Source organism: Canis lupus, chromosome 29 (assembly GCF_048164855.1).
Source record: "Canis lupus baileyi chromosome 29, mCanLup2.hap1, whole genome shotgun sequence".
Lineage (NCBI taxonomy): Eukaryota > Metazoa > Chordata > Mammalia > Carnivora > Canidae > Canis > Canis lupus.
This window is the reverse complement of record NC_132866.1, coordinates 31,368,792-31,390,973: the sequence shown is the minus strand read 5'-3', so window position 1 is coordinate 31,390,973 and position 22,182 is coordinate 31,368,792. Positions and strand designations below refer to the sequence as shown.

Below are 22,182 nucleotides of genomic sequence, written 5' to 3'. Positions count from 1 at the left end.
GTTATATGATCTAGGCAGTAATTATCAATGGCTGCTAACTTCACAGTTAGAACCAGTGCCTCCCGATAAGTTTACAAACCCTTATTTAAGTACTGTTGAACAAGTATTCCTGAATATGATCAGGTCTATAGCTCTAACTACCCCTTTACAGGAACTACGGGGAGAAATACATGGAGAAACACTAAATGATACCTCAGCAAAATTCAGAGCGTAGAGAACTCTATAGAAATTAAACAAAAACTCAAGTTTCTTAAATACATTGCAAGGGAAAAGAGAGAACATCAGTAGATTAAAAAAACCCTAAGAAACATTTTAACCAGAGGGCTGGGTGGCTCAGTGGGTTAAGCATCCGGCTCTTAATCTCAACTCAGGTCTTGATCTCAGGATTCTGAGTTCAAGCCCCATGATGGACTCCACAGTGGGTATGGAGCCTACTTAAAACAAACATTTTAACCAAGCAATGCATGGACCTTAGCTAGATCCTGATGCAAACAAACTGTATTTAAAAAAAGGCATGGAGATGGGTGGGATAAATGTGAATACTAACAAAATATTTGAGCATATGAAGGAATTATATATGTGTATATACTAAAATTATATAATATTATAAAACTACATATTATATAACTAAGTATATACTTATAGTTATTATATGTACACACACATATATATGTACGAAAATATTTACAGTTAAAAATGACATGAAGTCCGAGATTCAGATCAGAATAAAAAGGGGGATATGGTGGCATTATGAGTAAGACAAGATTGGCCAAGAGTTGATAATTTCTGACTCAGAGACTCAATATACACACATATTTTTCATTATACATACACACACACAAAAATAATAAAAATTCTTTTCATATATATTTGAAAATTTCCCATAAATACTGAAAGTATTCTTAAAACCCACCAAGCAACAAAGCAAACCTATTTCCAATTATTTTTCCAATTAATAGATATTTATTATAATATGAGGTATTATATTACAAGTATACTTGGAAATAGTGATAATTCTTTCTCATTCTGAAATAGTTATAAAAGAAGTCCTTACAAAGTAAGGAAAAAAACCACTCAATTTGTAAATATAAACCTGAATTCTTAAAACATAAAAAAAAAATCTATGAAATTTTAACTAGAATCAAAAATTTAACTGGCCTAATATCACACCAGTCTAATAACCAAATCTAATATCTAATATTCTAGACTTATAAACCGTTGTTCCCCTCTGAGCAGAGACATGCTTAAAAGCAAAACAGTGTCGACCTAGAGAATCATTTTTCCTAATCTTATGAGTATCTCAAGAATAAGCATATAAAAATATGACTTTATAAAAAGGAAGATACTAAATACGCTCTCTAGAAATGTAAATGTCTTGAGAATAATACAAATATACTTTCAAACTTAATTTCCTTACTACTAAAATGCTATGATCAGAATGCGAAAGCTATAACAATCGAATTATTTCCACCTTAACACACTTCTTTTTCCTACATTAAAAAAACAATAATTTTTTTTTCAATTGTGGACTTTAAAAAAGCATTTTAGCAATATAACCTGATTAGCATGTACAATTTTTGTATTATGATGACATTTTAATCAGTTCATCTGAACTGTTTCCTCTCCCTCAGCCCCGCCAAAATAGATTAGCTCCAAAGGCACATACACCCATTAAAGAATAAATGTTGGGACACTGCCAGAACAGCAGGGAACTGTAGATGTGCCAAGATTTTCAGGCAGCAAGATGAAATTTCAACAGGAAAAGCACTAAAAAAACTAGCTAAATTCATTCCATTTTCTTTGTAAATGTCAAGATATTATGTCTCTAGGTCTTCCTAAGATCACATATTGAATCAAGAAAAAAAAATTTAACCCTCTGCATAATCCCATGATTCTACACATCGCTGAATGCTGGTGATAATCAAGAAAGACCTCAGATTAAATAAAGAGGAGTTCAAGGAGCAACATTCTGAAGGAAGGCAGGCTAATAATAATACTAAAGGAAACTTCTGATTGCCTAGGGATACACAAGGATGTTCCTGTGTAATACAAATCTAGTTTTAACCTGCAGATCCTAGTCCTCTTTTCCTCAAAGTTCGTTAACAAATTAAGTATTGCAGGGAAAGGCTATCACAGTAGCTATAAATAAAATATGCAGTCATAATACAGAGAACTGTCTCTCCTTATAGCTTGTGGAATTAGTTTTATTACTTTACAGTCAATGTCATCTGTGTATGTGCACACATGATCATGTACATGGTATATATAAATGGAACAGATTTGAACTGACATAAAGCACTTACTTTAGTTTAAGGTGTACAACATAATGATTTGATATGGGTACATATTGTGAAATGACCACCATAATAAATTTCATTAACATCCATCACTTTCATACAGCTATGGTTTTCTTTTCTTGTGATGAGAACTTTTCAGATCTAATCTCTTAGCAACTTTCAAATATACAATATTGTTAACTATAGTTACCGAGCATGCCTAGAACTTAAATCATCTGATAATTGGAAGTTTGTAACTTTTGACCACCTTCACTCATTTTGTCCACACTCCTAATCTCCCCTCCTCTGGTAACCATTAATCTATGGAATGGATATGCTCTTCTGATGGAGGGAAAAAGCAATTGTGGTACCTCAGAGGTCCACAAGTGCCATACCAGAAGCTAGCTAAATTTTAACAAGATTATCATATCTTCCTTATTCTATTGCCTACCCTATAGCTAAAGATAGAATTACCAAAAAAAAAAAACAAAAAGTCAATAGCAAATAACAGGAGAAGGGGCTGAATTATAAAGTATCTGGAAATGTTTCCATAGTATTAGTCCTTAAGCCTTGCATCATTCTTATAGGGTAACTAAAATTAGCCTCATTTATCAAGTGAAAACCATTCTGAACCCGAAGAAAAGTTAGTTACTGGTATGCATTTCCTTTAAGGTACCTCTGCTTAAACTCAGTGTCATGAGGTTGTTCTGAAGTGAAAACACAGGTATAGAAACCTAAACAAATTACAGACACAGACACACAATCCCAGAACAGAAGGAAGCACCAGGACTGTTAGTCCTCACCAGTACAGAAACAGTAACAGCCATCTCATTGAGCATCCACATCTACCTGTTTACCCACATCCAATCACTGAATCCACAACACAACCCTGTGAGGTGGGTGTTACTTCTGTTTGGCAAATGTGAATGTTGAGGAAGAAAGGTTAAATAATTTGGCCAGAGTAACATGGCTATTAAGTAGAAGCATCAGAATTTGCACATAGGACTGACTGACCCCAAAAGCCTCAGCTCTTCCCATTCCCCACCATGTCTCCCACAAAACTGGGTCTCTCTTAACACTTGATAACACATCTTCATTATACTTGTGCTATACATACGATACAATGACAAATAACTACTCTGAAAGATATTCTCATTTTACAGATGAGAAAAACAAGATTTAGAGACTTCAATATGACTTCCCAGAGCCACAAAAAAGCAGCATAGAGATTTAACCTGGGTCTCTTAGGCTCTCAAGTCCATGCCCTTTCCCTTTATCAGGCTTATTTCCAAAAGTTCTTTATTTTCTAGGTATTTTACACATGCCAGAGACTCTATCGTATGGTAACTATTACTTCTTCTATTTAATGGAAGATTGTGATAGACCCAAAACACAGTGGTAGCATTATCCTCATTTTTTTTTTGTACTTTTCCTCATTTTACACAGTTTGGAGAGCTTGGAAAACTGGATCAAGGTACAGAACATACATGTGGCATGGACAGAACTTAAACCCAGTCTGCAGACATCCAAGTGTGTACTTATAACCTGGACATTGCCTCTTGGACATGGCTATCTCTAGGAATAGCCTTAGAAATCTCCAAAAGGGAATCACTCAGCCAGTATCATAACCTGTTTACATCATTATCTTTCCCAAAGAGACTTAAGCTTTAAAAAAAAAAAAAAAAAAGGAAAGAAAAGAAGGGCAGCCTGGGTGGCTCAGCAGTTTAGTGCCGCCTTCAGCCCAGGGCATGATCCTGGAGTCCTGGAATCGAGTCCCGTGTTGGGCTCCCTGAATGGAGCCTGCTTCTCCCTCTGCCTCTCTGTCTCTCTTATGAATAAATAAATAAAATATTTTTAAAAAGAAAAAGAACAAGAAAAAAGCCAAATTTCAACATGAAAAAGAAACTAATTGTGGTACAGAAAACAGGGCAATACAAAATTATTAGGAATGTTAAAAAAGAACATGATGAATTTTTGAGGAATAGTCTAAAGAACTATAATCAGACTCGAGTTTATTTTGTTGTTCCTGATCAAGCCACAGAATGTAATTTCCAATTACTACATTTTTCGGATTCTACAAATCTCAAAGATGAACTCATGATATTCCAAAAATTTCAGAACTTACCACACATTATTCCCAAGGCTGTGCTAAATACCGCCATATAACCAAAGTAAAATGATGTCTGAAATAAGCCATACATCCTGAAATAAGACAAAAAATATATATAGTATATCTATTTTTACTTTCAACATAGGGCCTTAAATTCTACTATTTATTTATTTTTTTAATGGAAGTATAGTCAGTTGACACGTTACGTTAGTCACAGGTGTACACAAAGCAACTGGACAAATCTGACCAGACAAATTTATACATTATGCTGTGCTCACCACAAGTGTAGCTACCATCCATCACCATACAGTGCCATGACCATACCACCGACTATATTCCCTATGCTCAGCCTTTTATTCTTAAATTGTTATTTAAATGACTTTTGTTTCCTAAATACAAAATGAGAAAATGTCTCCACTTACTTTGTTTTGAAAAAATAGTAGTAAAAGGAATACATGTAAACATAGATCGCAGTTGATGCAGCAGAGAGAAAACTTGTCCATTGCCTGAAAAAATAAAGTAACTCTTTTGAGTGAATGGCACTGAAACATATTTTAAACCAAAGAACATTATAAAAACATTCTTGAAAATGGATGTAGGGGCACCTAGGTAGCTCAGATGGTTAAGCATCCAACTCTTGATTTTGGCTCAGGTCATGATCTCAGGGTCATCAGGCTCCATGTTGGGTGTGGAGCAGTGCTTAAGATTCTCTCTTCTTCTTCTTCCTTTGTCCCACCTCCCCATCCTCCACCGTGCTCTCTCTCGCTCTTTCTCGCTTTGTAAAATAAATATTTTTTAAAAATCCACATAGATGGCATTTAAATATATCAATAAGGAGAAATCCTAAGAATTGGAAGGAGAGACTCTGAATTTTGTCAGATGCCCTATTATAAGTGACCTTAAGTAAACCACTTCATCAGAACCATCTCCTTTTGTTCAAAATGGAGCAATGCTTCCTCATAAAGTTCTTATCACATCAAGCACTTTGTAAAAATATATAACACAGTGACAATTGAAAGTACAAAAACTTTTTTGTAAAAACAAAAACAAAAACAAAAACTTTTTTTGTGGCTGATATTACTTTTCCTCTAAAATCTTCATCATTTTTATAACTAAAAAAAGGTTCCTATACTATCTTAAGGAGCAAAATTTCTAAACAGATCTTTTACTCTACTTGATACACTTCAAATGGCATCTTACTTGAAAATAGAGTTCCAAGGTTCCTCCCTGATATAAGTACTTACCACCTATAATCCTCTGCATTTAGTAGAAAGTATGTGCACACAATGGTCACACAGACGGTCACAATGCACAGGATGACCAGCACCAGCATCATGAAGCCATAGACATAGTAGATCTTATATGCCCAGAAAGATGTGAAGATGAAATACCTTAACAAAATGCAATAAAGACAGTTTCTAATCTTTATTCTTGAAGCTCACCCTTTTGCTAAATCTCATATCTTCGTTCTCACTTTCATCATACTTAAATCTCAATTATTTTCTTTCAAGTAACTTCCAACAGTTTCTTTTACCCTTTTTTATCTATTAAGTCCTCCAAAAATCTCTCAAAAATATTTTCTTGGATAATCTTTCAAGAACAGATTTTTTAGTAGGGCATTCATCTCTAAGAAAACTGAATAAATTAGAAGCTTAAAGGAGTAAAATGTGGCAAAGAAAAATGAAAATAGCTAAAAATTCTTATCTGTAAAATAAAAGCAATTCCCTCATTCTTGCATTTTTTTTCTAGATATGACACTATTCAGCAATGTATTTTATATTTTATAAAACACGTTAGTAAATTTTAAAAAGTATATTTGATAGAGTAATAATGTATAAAACTAGAAAAATAATAATAATTAGAAAAAAAAAAGCCTAAAGAAGCTTCCTGCTGTTTTTGGAAGACAGTAAGAGATAACAGTAACATTTTACACAAAGAACAAGACCCTCAAGGTAATTCCATTCCCCAAGTCATCATCAGAAAAGGATCTTTTTGTCTTTTTTTTTTTTCTTGTTCTGTTTAGCTCACTTACTTGTCACTGATTCTTTCAACAGATATTTAGAGGCCCTGCCACATGACAGAGAAGCAGTGAGAACAGAACTGTGAAGATGACAAAGTCTCTACTCCACTCTCAAGGACAGGATGCTCTGTAACATGTGCTTTACCAATGCACCTAAGAGGGGCAACTTACCAGTTTGGTTAGGGGAGAAGTGGTAGTGAGAAGAATCAAATAAGGCATGTGGGGATAAGGGGAGCCAGAAGAATGGTCCACGAACAGCAAAGGCAAAACTTACAAATATGTGGAAAAAGTCAAAGTAACTGAGTATGGCTACAACTTCAAATGAAGGAGTGAGAGCTAGGAGATGTGGCTGGAGAAGCAAATGAGGCCAGATCCTATAGTATGAAAGTCCTTACTGACTATGTTATAGGGTTGGGACCTTACCTCAATGAAAATGAAGAAAAATCTTTAGCAAAGAAGTGACATGATCAGATTAATACCTTAAAAAGATCACTGTGGCTACCAAGAGGAGAATAGACTCAAGGGTGGTCAAAACAGAAGAGAATTTAAGGATATAGCAGAGACACTATTCAATGGAACAGAGTACCTGAGAAAACAGGAAGAGATGTGATCCAGAAGGTACTGGGAAGAGGGGTAGGACAGAAAAACAGAGGTTAAGTCAGGGTGACGATACAAAGCAGTATATGAGCCTAGAAGTACCAAAGAGGTTCCTGAATTGGCTTTATTAAGCCACAAGCTAGCGTGACATACACTCCAGTCCCTCTATGGTACTGACTAGTATCCATGGCACACTCACAGCTGGTAGGTGACCCAAATCTATGTCAATTGTGCTTGGTGGTGTAATTACATAATTTAATTGACTATTACACACACCAATAAACATGATAACAAAAGGATGCCTGATTTCTATGAACATTATACTGAGTGTTTTGGAGAAATGAAATAAGGTGAGTCACTTAAAAAACAACATAAAATTAGGTGTGGGTGAGAGAACTATGAAAGTCTTGGGGTGAGATGTATAAATCTAGAAGGATTCTGCACTTAGAATACTTGAGACAGGTCTTGATGTTCTTGTTCCACCTTAAAAATGCTGGAAACACAGAGGATACACTGTGAATGCCAAAGGGAAAATGACAGAAACATTAACAAGATATAAATCAAAGACTCTGGCTCTGTATTTAAAAAAAAAAAAAAAGAGTGAAAGATATGCTTTTAGTTGTTTTAAGTTAAAATACAATGTTATATATGAACTTTTTTTATAATTGAGCCAGCTTTTAATTAACCAATTACCAGATCTAATCATGTCTGTTAAGGAGGTGTCCACTGTAGGAAAGAATCAGCAGTGGGGCATCTGGAAATGTGTAAGGGAATTCTGAGTAGTCGCAATGACTGGCATTTCATGGGCAAGAACCAGAAGTATGTGACTGTTCTTGAGAAAGTCCTATATAAAAAAATGTCTTGCCTAAAATGCCAGAGCATTCCCATCAAGGAACATTGGGATACAAGCTGAGGAAAGAAAGACATATTTTGTAGCGGTGACTAAGGATGCCAAGTATCAATATCAAGCACAGTACTTGGGCACAAGGTGGCATACTTTCCACCCCCCAAACTCCTACACATTTCTCAGCACTCCTGTAGACCTCAGTGGAAGGAGACTAGAAATATATGTATCTGAAGACGCCAAGATCTAGATTGACTGGTTGGTAGGTAATGCTTTACCTAGTTCCCTGGACCTCAGAAATACTTTAAAAATATAATAAAAACCAGTCATTCCTTCTATCATGCATGTGATCAAAGACTGGTCTAGTACTCTCTAACATGCATTCTTTGATTTCTAAGATTTCCTGTTAGGTGAGAAGAGTCTAGAACATAATACAAAACATCTAATTTCACCTGAATATTTGAGACCACAGCAGAAAACTGCTTTTAGGTAGATTATGTTAGATCACTTTCTGGGAGCGATGAAATAATAGACTAACTCTGCTAGATGCCTTCCCTCTGATGGTTCAAAACCTACCATAACTCCTAAATTCTCATTACAATTACATCCCTCAAAACATAAATGCATTGCCACAACTTACATTTCAATAAAGATTGAGCCAAAAGGTAAAATTCCTCCCAGGCAGACAATAACTGCAGGCTCCATGAACCTGGAAAATATTAAAATCAGCAATAAACTTCTAGTATGATTTTCACATTACAATATATAAATCCAGATAACAGGAAGCAGATGCTGGGTACTTAAAAAATAATCTAAGGCACAGGAACAAGCCAGTAAAAAGAAAAACAAAAATTCAAAGAGGCACAATATAGAGGAAGGACCTCAAATTAGCCATAGGTTATAGTAAAAATTCTGGCATAAAAGGCCGAGATAAGAATTTGGGGAATATAAATTCCTGCCACCAACAGAACTCATGAAAAATTCTAAGTATTTGCTTCTGTTCTACATCTCTCAGTAACTTCTAAAAACTTTACAGGCATTTATTTATAGAAAGCCACAGGAAAAGAAAAGTCTTGAGAGCCCTAATTGTGGCCTTGCCATCATCTTTTCCTTGCCATCGCTTTCCTTGGTTCAGAAATTTGTTTTCCTATGAATTATACAATTAAGGTATTATGAGTTCTGACTTACAATGGAACCAGAGTGAATAAAAAACAAAATTCAAACTTCATTCACTCAACAAACATATATGATGCAATTGGTAATTCTCCACCTGGAATGCCTTTTCTTGTCATTTTTCTCCTGTAAGCATGGGCTCAAGTGTTCTCCCCATGAAGTCCTTCCCAAGTTTCCCAGAAAAAGGTGGGCCCTTCCCCCATGCTTGCACTGCCTCTTGAACATAATTCTGTGGCAGCACTTACTACACTATCCTGAGCTGTCTAATTACATACATATCATACCTCACTAGACTATAAACTCTGGCAGGCTGAAGCTCCTCACCCAGTTAATCCCAGTGCCCCTTGGCACATAAAAGATACTAACATACTATCTCTGGGATAAACAAATTAAAAAACCAAGAGGAGGGGCACACTTGGGTGGCTCAGCCAGTTAAGCATCTGACATGACTCTTGGTTTCAGTTCAGATCATGATTCAGGGTCGGGAGATTGAGTCCCAAGTCAGGCCCCACACTAGGCAGAGAGCCTACTTAAGATTCTCTATCTCCCTCTCCCTCTGCCCATCCCCCTACCACACGTGGACATGCATATATACACTCTCTAAAAAAACTAAAAAAAAAAGAGAGAGAGAGAAGAAATAAAAGAGTTTGGAAGCTGGGAAAACAACAAAACAAAACAAAACCTTAAAGGCCATTTAATCTAGTCTTATTTCCTTCTTTTATAGGAATCTAAGACCCACAGAGGTTAAAAATGATCTTCCCAAGATAACATAATCCATGAGAGCCAGATCTAGTATTCAGATTTTAGATCCCATGTAATTATATGATTATGGAAAATATACACATAAGCCTTCCTCCAACTAACTGTGACCCATGGTTTGCAAGGTCATATGTTGTTCCTTCTTCTCCTTTACCAGTCCTAGTAACCTAGAATCTAATCTTGATTTCAAAGAGAAAATGTACTTTTAAAAGGAACATGGACAATTCTAAAACTAGAACAGATCACCTTCCTTTAAACTAGAAGTGCTGTTTTTATTCAGCCTCCATTTCTATAAATGACCTCCGAGTCTACAAAAGACTATATATGTAAGTACCTAAATATAAATTATAGGGAAGCCCGGGTGGCTCAGCAGTTTAGCGCCGCCTTCAGCCCAGGGAGTGATCCTGGAGACCCCGGATCGAGTCCCACATCAGGCTCCCTGTATGGAACCTGCTGCTCCCTCTGCCTGTGTTTCTGCCTCTCTTTCTCTCGTGTGTCTCATGAAAAAATAAATAAAATCTTTTTTAATAAATGAATATAAATTTTGTCTATTAAGAAGGTAAAATATCTAGGAACAGAGGCTTTTATGTGTGTGTGTGTGTGTGTGTGTGTGTGTGTGTATCCCTTATTATGAATATGTAGAGTCTAATGTGCAGTTATTCTTATGGATAGAGAATATAATAAATGTATATATCGTAGATTGTTCTATTTTTGTCCACTAGTAAGAATCAGGAAAATGAAGAATGCAGAATAGCATAAATCAGCACCAAAATATTTAATTTACTAATTTTAAAGGGCAATATATTTATGAGTTTAGTTTGTTCAAATTTGAATTACAAAGATTAGAAATATAACATATTAATGACGTCCCATTTTATGTCTGAATTTTAAAAAATACAAATTGTCCAGTTAAAAATCTACCAAGAATACTTTCAAAGTGGATTGATTAAAAAAAAAAATCCTGTAAACTATATGTATACTTGTGCCACTAAAGACTCTCTCTTCAGCTATTTAACAGAAATACTCATCATCCTTTGTCAGGATTCATCTTGAATTCCGGAACACATATTTGGATAAAACGTGACAGAATGTATTTGGGAGATTCTAGATTATCCCAAAAGACACAGGACATTAGGTCAAGAAATTGGAAATGATCTTAGTCCTAATTCATCTCTCAACCAGCACAACATATGTGGTTATAAATGTGTGTCAATATTATTAGAATAATAAAATATCTGGAAAGGAATTAATAAGCTAAGGGTTGGCAAACTTTTTCTGTAAGGTTCAGATAGTAAATATAGTAAATATTTGTTTTGAAGGCAATATGGTCTCTGTCTCTGATGCCACAGTGTAAAAGTAGTCATAGATAATATGTGAATGAAAAGGCATAGATATGTTCCAAGAGAACTTCTTCAAAAACAGGCAGCAGGTCAATTTTGTCCTGTAATAAAACTAATACAACTGTTGCAGCTTTAGTTCCCACTCACCTCTATGCACTAATGTACTTATCAAAGTGTTTAATTTATCTGTAAATGGCACCAATATTCAGAAAGTGAAATAAGGATAGAATTGATTACTACTACTAACAATATAGATTGAAGGAAAAAGTAAAAAGATAAATTCTTAAGTTCAAACTTAAGACATTCTAATAAATACAGGCCAATTCTAAAAGATATATATATATATATAAAATAGCATTAAGAGTTTTTCTATTGTGAGGAACAATGACATAAAATTTAGCATTCTCTTTACCATTTTTTCTCCGGTATGGGACGAGGCACAGCATTGACACGACACGGAAAGTTGGGCTGACCTGACAGATTTCGGCCAAGTATTGTACCAACAAGATTTAGAGGAAGAATAACAAAAAAACAGATGCAACAAACGGCCACCTGTAAATTAAATTAAGATGTTTATGATTACTCAAAATAACATTAATAAAAATAAAGAGGACACTTGAAATTTAAACACAATTTGATCACAAAATAAAATGTTTAAGTTCAATATAGGTTAAAATTGTGTAAGATATACACTAATGAAAAGAAGTAAACAATGTGCCTTAAAATATTGGAATTGAACTAAATACAAATAGAACTGCTCCCCACCCACTGCAGTTGCTCCCATTCTCTGTTCTCCTATGCGCTCTCTGCTGTGGTCCTTTTTTCTCTCCTGTCACTTTTTAATTGTCATGCTTCTAACATATCCTTTATCTTTTCTCATTATAAACAACTTATTTACTTGGCTGCATTTTATTAAGCTCAGGGAGCTTTGCATGTTATTTCCCTATTTTATAGAGGAAGAAAATGAGACTTGGAGAGGCAAAGTAACCTCTCATGCCCACAACAGCTAAGAAGTGGCTAGACGAAAAACCTCAGTTCGACCTCTCCCATCTCAGAGACTGTGCTAGTTTCTATTCCACACTGCCTTAGTATCTTAACATCACAGGCATATCTCTATTTATGCAGAGATGGGGCATACTAAAATGGTAGGAGTATTTTTCTGCCCATCATCAGTTCAAAGTCTAACATTACAGGGAAGACCATATACAGTCTAGAACCAAAGCAGTCAGTTAGGAAAATAATTATTTCTGTGATTTTTGTCTTCATATAAATCTGGGTACTCAAGGATACACAAGCTCTTTTCCAACTGGCATCTGGTTAAGACCACTTCACTTTCAACTCCTATAAAATGGGCAGACTGAATTGCTCCTATGATCACTTTCAGTTCTACATTTTAGGGCTCTAATAAAAAGCAAAAGTGAGACAAAGTTGAAAGAAAATTGTGAAGAAGCTGAGAGAAATGAAGAGTTGTGGAGTAGAAAATCCACAGTTATTACATGAAGAGAATCTACTGTGAAGCAACATTAGTGGAAGTCACATCTTCATTATATCCTTTTGTGTGTGCTTTAAATAAGCCAGAGGGTATCATCATTCTTTTAGATAAAACTTGTATAAATATATGAGAGTTAAGAGAGTCTTGGAATTCCATTTTAAAGATCAGGCTTAGGAACTCAAATTATTGGTATCTCAGTTTAGACCTACTAAGTATTTATGCTCATAAAATAAGTGAAATATGAAAAATAAGCTGTTAAGATATATTAATCAACAGAAAATATTGCAAATTATACATTGTCTCATACACAACCAGGGGATGAATTGTCTTGATTTTTGCTGTTGACTGCTTTCTTAATTACTGAGATGTGCTTTCATTAAGTATACAAGACCCATAAATGTTAACACATTGTAATAAGGCCTATGTATTTCCCTCTTAATTTACCAGAACTTTAATTTCAAATAAGAAATGAAGAGAAGCTGAAAAGAAAATTCCTATGAAGAATGACATGGTCCGGGAGAATGGTTTTCAAATTGTTCCACAGAAGCCTCAGGTCCTGCTGAAAAGCTTCCGGAATTCCACAAGCATTTAATTTTAATATCCTTTGGAAAAGTGTTTTTAAAAAATATTTTGAAGTGTGATTTAAAAAAATATAGATTCAAAGGAGTTCTGTACTGAATAATAATACACTGAAGCTACCTACCATAACGAGGTTAACTCATTTTCATACAGATCTGAGAAGAGTTTCTCCTGCTAACTCTGTGTATCTATTTGGACTTCTCATAAATGTATCATTGATTAGGAAGGTCTGTAATGCTACCCTGGCTCTTTTGTTCTCTCTCCTCTCCCACCAATCCAATTCAGCCTGCACACATTTGTTCACCAAAAGTTGTACAAGCAAATGCACTCTAGCACATGTGTGTGACAGGGAAGTGATATGAAGGCATATATTGCTGGTGTGCTCATTCAAAGGCTAACAATAATTGATAAAGAAAAGTAGGGATCCCTGGGTGGCGCAGCGGTTTGGCGCCTGCCTTTGGCCCAGGGCGCGATCCTGGAGACCCGGGATCGAATCCCACATCGGGCTCCCGGTGCATGGAGCCTGCTTCTCCCTCTGCCTGTGTCTCTGCCTCTCTCTCTCTCTCTCTCTGTGACTATCATAAATAAATAAAAAAAATTAAAAAAAAAAAAAAAGTATAACAGTCTCATCAAGACATTATCAACTGTTCAGTACTTGTCTAATTTTCCCCCTTTTCTTGTCTGTTTTTTTTTATACATGATAAAGAATGTGAGCAGTTTGTTAGAAACTGCTAGTGACTGAACTGTGAAACCAATTTTCTATACCTTTATGTTCAAGTTCTGGATGAGTTTACTTGAAGAATTACTCTGAGATTTTAAGGCAAGCTGTTAAAAAACAAGTCACATGAACTAAAAATCATCCGTGATGTTGGGATTTTTCTCAATACCGATATTTGACCAAATAAATTGGTTACTGAAGAAGATATGACTGAGCTCTTATTCATACCCCTGTATATTAGATCTGTATTCATCACAACTACATTGCTTCACATTAAATTGAGAATGTTAAATTATTGAATTTGCAAAATTTATTTATACTAAAAGATTCATGCTTCTATCCATTTTCCATATTGGACTTCCACAAGTTCATTTTAAAATGAAAGAAAAGAAAGAGAGAAAGAGAGAAAGAGAGAAAGAAAGAAAGAAAGAGAGAAAAAGAAAGAAAGAAGAAAGAAAGAAAGAAAGAAAGAAAGAAAGAAAGAAAGAAAGAAAGAAAGAAAGAAAGGAAGAAATCTAGCCACTGAGAGTTCAAAACAACAACAACAACAACAACCACCTAAGTCTATTACACTGTGAAAACTCTGGAACTCAAACCAATATAGGGCCCTCCCCAGCCTCTGAGCCACTGTTCACAGACTAACAGCAAACAGGGGCAGTAGGGGGAGGACAGACTTACTCCGGGTTGAGGCCTCCTCTATCTACAATAAAAGCAAGTCAGAAACAAGGACTGCCTCTCAGCACTTAATACCCCAAAATACCAAATGCTAAACTCTTCTCAGTCTCAGTCACAAACCAAGAACTTGGCGAATACTTATTCTAGCTCTGCTTCCAGACTGGCCTTCTATGAAATCCATGATGTGAGTGGAATAGAAAGGGAAAGTGCATCCCAAGATGGGCTCTTTTGAAATGCTAAGGAATATAAATTTTACTTATGGTGACACACAGTAATCGCTTTTAGGTAAGGTGATTCTCAGGAAATATACTGTCTTATCAAGTCATTATGTTTATGCATTTCTTCAACACCTGCTCAGACTAGACCATTTTTATCACTCCTTTTCTACCTCATACATTTTATGCCTTTAGGTCTACATAAAAATTATTGAGCTTCAGTTTAAGCATTTTGACAATAGGACCTAGTAATCAGGGCATTGCCAAGTCAAACAAATGCCTGTAGGATATCGATCTATTTTATGAGATTATTCTCAATATGCTAATAAGTAACTTCCCATTCTGCTTTTTGGACTTCATTACCCCAACAGAAACACTGAATGTGAATTTAAAAACATATCTGATGAATCTAGCATCATCTTGATATCAAAACCAGAAAAAAATAAAATTACAGACCAGTATCTTTCATAATACAGACGCAAAAGCTAACAAATCTTAGCAAATGGAATCCAGCGACATATAAAATAATAACAAATTGAGATTTATCAAAGAAATGAAAAATTGGTTTAAGATTCAAAAATCAATCAATACAATTGACCAGACTAAAAGATGAAAATCATGGAATATCTCAAGAGAGACAGAAAAGGCCACTGCAAAATCCAATCTCCATTCAAAAAACAGAACAAAAAACTGTCAGCAAACTAGGAGCAGAAGGGCTTCACCAACTTGATGGAGGGCATCTACAAAAAAAATGCAGGTAACACTTTACTTGATGGCACACAACTGGATTATTTTCCTCTAAGAAGGGGAACAAGGCAAGAAAGTCTGCTCCCACTGCTTCTGTTCAACACTGCACTGGAGGTTCTAGCCAGTGCAATGTGGCAAGAAAAAAAAATAAAAGGTATACAGATGAGAAAGGTAGAAATGCAAGTGTCTTTACTCATAGATAACATGATAATCTATGTAAAAAAAAACCTGTAAGGCTGTACAAAAAAAAAAAGAAAATAGAACTAATAAAGTTGCAGGATGCAAAGCCAATATACAAAAATCAATTAACTGTTTTATAATATACTCTTAACAAACCATCCAAATTTGAAATTTTAAAATATACCACTTACAAATAGCATGAAAAACAGAACATACTTAGGGTTAAGTTCAATAAAAGGTGTACAAAATTTAAACACTAAAATCTACAAAACACTGCAGAGAAAAATTAAAGATATTTAAGGATGTCAAGAGCTATACTGTGTTCTATAATTAAAAGACTCCACATTGTTAAGATGTCATTTCTTCCCAAATTGATCTATAAATTCAACACAATCTCAATCAAAATCTCAGTAGCATTTTTGTAGAAACTGACAAGGTCACTCTAAATTTTATATAGAAATGCAAAGAACCTAAAAGTACCAAGACAATGTTGAAAAAAAAACTGATTTCAAAACTTATTGTAAAGCTATGGTAATCAAAACAGTGTGACACTAGCATAAAAACATGACAAATTAATCAATGAAAGAGAACAGAAAGTCCAAAAATAGATCCACATTTATATAGCCAGTTGATGACCAACAAAAATACTATGGCAATTCAGTAGAGAAAGCATAACTTTTTCAACAAATGGTGTTAAAACTACTAAATAGCCATAAGCAAAACAAAACAAAACCCCTGACCCTTGGCTCATACGATATACAAAATTAAGCAAAACTGAATCATTGACCTTAAATGGATCATATTTAAGAGCCAAAACTAAAAATTTCTAGCAGAAAACACAGAAGAAAAGCTTACTGATCTTTGCTTTGGCAAAAGGACAGAAAAGCACAAACTATAAAGAAAAAAAAATCAATAAATTAGACTTACTTTTGCTCTTCCAAAGATACTCCTAAGTGAATGAAAAGATAAGCCACAAAATGGGAGACTATACTTCCAAAATAAGTATAGGGCAAAGGACTAGCACCTATAATACACAAAGAACTCTTCCATGCAACAAGATAACAATCTATGAAAAACAGGCCAAAGATTAGAACAGTCATTAAAAAAAATATAGGGATGGCAAATAAGCACACAAAAATATCAACATGATTAGTTACTAGGGAAATGCAAATTAAAATGAGACAACAGGGGACACCTGGGTGGCTCAGTGTTTGAGTGTCTGCCTTTGGCTCAGGGTGTGATCCTGGAGCCCTAGGATCTAGTCCGCATCAGGCTCCCCATGGGGAGCCTGCTTCTCCCTCTGCCTGTATCTCTGCCGCTGTCTCACATGAATACATAAATAAATAATTTAAAAAAAAAGACACCAATATATATCCACTAAAATAGATAAAATTAAAAAGACTGACCACATCAAGTGCTGGAGATGATGTGGAGCAACTAGAACTCTTATATAATACTAGTGGGAATATAAAATTACAAAACTACCGTGGAAAAGTTTAGTGGTTTCTTCTTTTCTTTTTTTTACTAGAGTCAACACACGATGTTACAGTTTAGCAGTTTCTTGAAATATTTAATTATTATATGATTCAGTCATTCCACTGTAGTTATTTATCCAAGACCATTGAAAATATATCCAACACAAAGAGTTGTATATGAATACTCATAACTTAAGCTTATTTGTAAGCGAAAAACTGGAAATAACCCAAATGTGCATTATTCGATAAATGGATAAACAACTGTGGTATATCCATGGAATAGATGGAATACTATTGGCAATACAAAGAAACAAACTATTAATACATACAACATCAATAAACCTTAAAATAATTTTCTGAGTAGAAAAGGACAAAAAAGAACATATCGTATGATTCTATTTAGATGAAACTGTAGGTAATACAAACTAATCTATGATGACAAAGAGTGGACTGGTGGTTACCTGAGAAGGAGGGAGGGACGGAAAAAGGAGGATAAAAGCGGTGAATTACAAAGGTACACATCAAAACTTCTGGACTTTACAAATACCTTCTTTTTTTGATTGTGGTGATGGTTTCCCAAAAATGTACATAAATCAAAACTTATCAAATTGTACTCTTTAAATACATATTAATTATATCTCATTAGGGTTGTAAAAATAGACCCAAGAAAGGCATAAACATTCTATATTCACCACTCTCAGAATAAATCTAGAAGTCCTCTTGGCAGAAGAGGAGGAAAGAAAATAAACAAAAATCATCACTGCGGCCAGCAGCACCACACCAAACAAAATGTGATTTGAGTCAATTACGCTGCACCTGCACGAGGGCGGAGTTTCTGCTCTGTAAAACAGGAATAATGCATTATCACTAGCTCTGCCTATCTCTTTGGGTTCTTCTGACCAGGTAAGATAAGGGGTATGAAAAAGTTTTGTAAACTGAAAATGCTACACAAATGTATCTGTCCTTATTCATCTCGTCAAATTTGGCACCCCATTTCAGTCAGGTGAGATTATTTTAGATTCTGTCTTCATCATTTAATATTACTAGTTTCCTCCTTGATTTCACATCCTTTTTCAATTTAATCATCAAATCACTATGCCTTTATACAAATCATTAACAATTATTTGAATTGGTCCAAGTCAAGAGTCTACTGACAGTATGTGACACATTATTAGTAATATCATCCCAATTCTTCAATTCTATAATTACTTAATTACACATCTACCTGACTGTACTATTCTACCTATATTTCTCTATCTTGTCTAACAAGATCAATATTTTATATTCCTTTATTCTGTCTACTATAACCTACCAAAAAGGGGAAATGAAGTTGTTCTAGTATCTTTGTTTTAATAAATCCATAATAGCTCCTAAGGTTTATTATTTCTGTCATTTAAAAAATTAATTTTAATAACATTCTAAAATCTTATGCTTTATCAAATTCACATTTGTAAGGTAGAATCCACTTTCTTCCTTTCCTTTCTGGAAAAGTAAATCTGCTTATGTCCAGTTTTATAAAGTTTCTGTTCTCTTATAATTCAAACATTACTTATCATCATGATTTCTCAGTATGTCTAAAAGGTCACTTACATAAGCAGCAAACTTACAACCAAGGTAGCTGGGTACTCCTGTACCACCAATCCCCTTACCTATCTTGGGCTTCATTTCTCCCTTATTAGGGATTATTTTCCTCTTATTTCTTCTTGTATAAAGGTTATTTTATTTAATGAATAAAAAGAGGAAGAGTGAGTTTTAATCATTCTTCTTTCACTCTGTCATGTCACTGATCCCATGTAATGAGCCTGTGGTCTTGCTACAAAAATATCTTTACAAATTCTTACTTGCCTTAGCATTTGTCAAAAGTTCAGGTTAGTTAACAGAGTTTTTCTAACACTATAGATCTTTATTATTCCTTTACACTTAGGTTTACTGTATTCTTCTCATAACCTTTGAGAGATCATAAACTGGTACCTCTCCCATTAATCTTGGTCTCCAATTTTTCCTCACTGTGGTAATTTCTGATCATATATCATGAACTTCGTTTTTGAGAGCCATCGATTGTTAAGCCATTTTCCAAGTTACAATCCAAGACTTGGATTACGAGAGAGCATTTCCCTAACTATTTGTAAGATTTGATTTCCCAAAACCTCGGGCATATTTCTGATAATATTCAAGATGTCCCTCCAAATTAAAACAGACTTGAAGATGACAAATACAATATAGCTCACTCATAACTCATTTCTTCTCTGCCAACTATTCTACCCACTAAGAGACAAAACAATAAAGTATAATAAGTCAAGGATTTATCAAGTGCATGCTGAGCTTAGTATTAGACTAGAGAGGTTATTAGTTCCTATGCTACCTTGAACTTTGAGCTTTAAAACCCTGCAACTGGTTCTCCCTTGAAAGCCTACAATAAATAACATCAAGTCTAGGATCTGAGATTTACAGCCCACAGAAGACTTCATGCCTAAAACTTATTTTCAAAACATCCTGAGAAACCCTTCTCATTCCCAAGAAACTCTCACAGGACCAAACACTCTAGGTACAACACTCTAAGTCACTCTTGAACAAATTCCCAAAAGAAAAAGGTTTTATCTTCCCAGAAACAATCTGATTTCAAGTGTACTCTCTTTCTTTCCCTGTAGCCAGAACAGATCTCTGGCCAGAACACTCCAACTTCAGGATCAGGTATGTTCATCTCTGGATAGTCCATGACCCCAAATTTTATTTAAATGCTCTCTTTACTCTTCTTGTAACTCTTGACTTTAGGCACCATCCCTTAAACCTAGGATACTAGATATCAGCTCAGATTTTTATTACTACCCTCTACTTATGTTTATCTTCATTAAGCTAAGAAGATTGATAATTGTTCAACAAACTTAATCTGACATGGATTTAATGGTTTTTACGTGTAATTAGGTACATTTGAGCAGAGAAGCTGGAGTCCAAAGACAAACCTTTCAACCTTATCTTGGGCTAGTACTGGTACCAAGAGCAGTATTCTGACAAAATTCCAGAACCTCAGTGGGCAAAATTCCTATTACTCAGGTGCGTTGATAGGGCAAGACAGAAGCCTGAAGTCACTTTTACCAAAGTTGGCTTTAAACCCTCAATTGTGAAATATCTGAGAAAAGAGAGTACTAAAAACAAGATCGCCCAGAGGAAGGGCTCAATGTCCAAGAGGTCAAAGGAATGGGGGACAGAAACAGCTAAGACCTACAGAAGAGCAAATAGGAGTATCTGAAGACTCTGATTTTCAAATGAGGGTGTTCAGTTAAGTAGTGGCATCCAACTTCTAAGAAACATATGCTCTGGGAGCCTTTCAGCTGACAGATCCATCTCCAGATGCTGGGAACTAGAATCAGGTAAACACCAGTGATTGGATTTAAAGCAAAATAGATTAATTGGCTTAGGATGAAGGCATGAACACCGAAGTTATTCATATTCCCAAGGATTCTAATATGTACTCAGGGTTGAGAACCATGGAGTTTATGAGACTATTTTCTCATAACATCAAGCCAAATAACTAAAAATACAAATATCAGTAGTTAAAATATTTAATGAACAGCTAGGTCAAACATTCACTCAAGTTCTTAAATTTCAGGTTCTAAACAAATTTTGAGACCTTTAAAAGAAAAAAAATGTTAGACCACACATCTGATTAAAACTTATGGGCAACGAGGGACGCCTGGGTGGCTCAGCAGTTGAGCATCTGCCTTCGGGCTCAGGGCATGATCCTGGGATCCGGGATCAAGTCCCACACTGGGCTCCTTGCACGGAACCTGCTTCTCCCTCTGCCTGTGTCTCTGCCTCTCTCTCTCTCTCTGTCTCTCATGAATACATAAATAAAATCTTTAAAAAAACAAAACAAAAAAAAACTTGAGGGCAACAAAATGTCTTTCATTCAGCATTCCTTCATTCCAAATTAGAATACAAATTAAGAACATGACAGGTGCCTGCTGTGTACCAACAGCCAGTCTTTTATACACCAAAGATCAATTTTATAGACCTGCTCTGGCTCAGTATAGAGTCTGAAATTGTAATATAATAGTTATTAATTATTAAATTATCTAAAGGCAAATTACACTGAATATTAACAACTAAAACCCCAACAAGTGGTAAAATTTATAATTTTAGTGAAACAAATTAACTTTAAAATATAATTTTCACCACATCAATTCAAAACTTTTTGAGGAAAACTACAGTAGAATCTGAATTTTCAATTTTAAAGCACAATGAAAATAATTAATTCAGGAGATCATCTTTAAGAAGTCCTTGACTCAAAAAAAAAAAAAAAAAAAAAAAAAAAAGGTCCTTGACTCCCTATGGATACTTTCTGATGGCCTGGAACTACCAGAAAGCAAATTCTTTTCCAGTTCTAAGTATAATTAATTACTTTACCTTTTCCTATTATCACTTGCTTTGGCCTATTAAAAAAAAAAAAAAAAAAAAAAAAAACTTCAATTTTGAAGCAATTTTTAAAAATATTCCTAACTAAAAAGTATCACCAAAAGAAGATTAAAATTCAGAAAGAGATCTGGGTCCATTTATAGTTCTGTCACAATCTGTATGACCATGACCAAGTTACACAGCCTCTGTGAAAAGCAGCAACCATCCTGCACCTTATATATACGTGTATACGTGTGTGCATGTTTGCACAAGTATACATTAAGACTAAAGTCTACTCCAGGCCTAAAATTCTATTTCTGATAAAAAGGTAAAATAGGAAAAATTTGGAAACTGTGGGTTACCCCTGTAAAGCACTGGTATATAGCTATGTTTAGTTGTAATGTAGTTAAAAAAATCCAAAATACTTCAATGTCTGTGATCATAGCAGGTAAGATATGATATGATTTTAATGTCTTTAGTAACATATTATCAATATATATGTTTAATGAGATTCTAAAAATAAGTACACTGCTACTGAAAAAAGAAAATGTGTTCTGGAGAAGCTTTACTACCTACCACAACCAATGCAC

At 34.8% G+C, this 22,182-nt stretch overlaps 1 protein-coding gene across 2 annotated transcripts in view; it reads right to left on the bottom strand.

The window, feature by feature from the left end:
- TM9SF3 (transmembrane 9 superfamily member 3) overlaps nucleotides 1-22,182 on the bottom strand; it is a 67,996-nt gene that overhangs the window by 5,278 nt on the left and 40,536 nt on the right. For both annotated transcript variants that reach the window (XM_072805863.1, XM_072805864.1), the window contains exons 10-14: nucleotides 11,532-11,671; nucleotides 8,488-8,556; nucleotides 5,631-5,777; nucleotides 4,809-4,892; nucleotides 4,402-4,478 (exon numbers count right to left, since the gene is read on the bottom strand). In XM_072805863.1, the coding sequence (XP_072661964.1) occupies nucleotides 4,402-4,478; nucleotides 4,809-4,892; nucleotides 5,631-5,777; nucleotides 8,488-8,556; nucleotides 11,532-11,671 (517 nt within the window). The remainder of the gene's footprint in view (nucleotides 1-4,401; nucleotides 4,479-4,808; nucleotides 4,893-5,630; nucleotides 5,778-8,487; nucleotides 8,557-11,531; nucleotides 11,672-22,182) is intronic.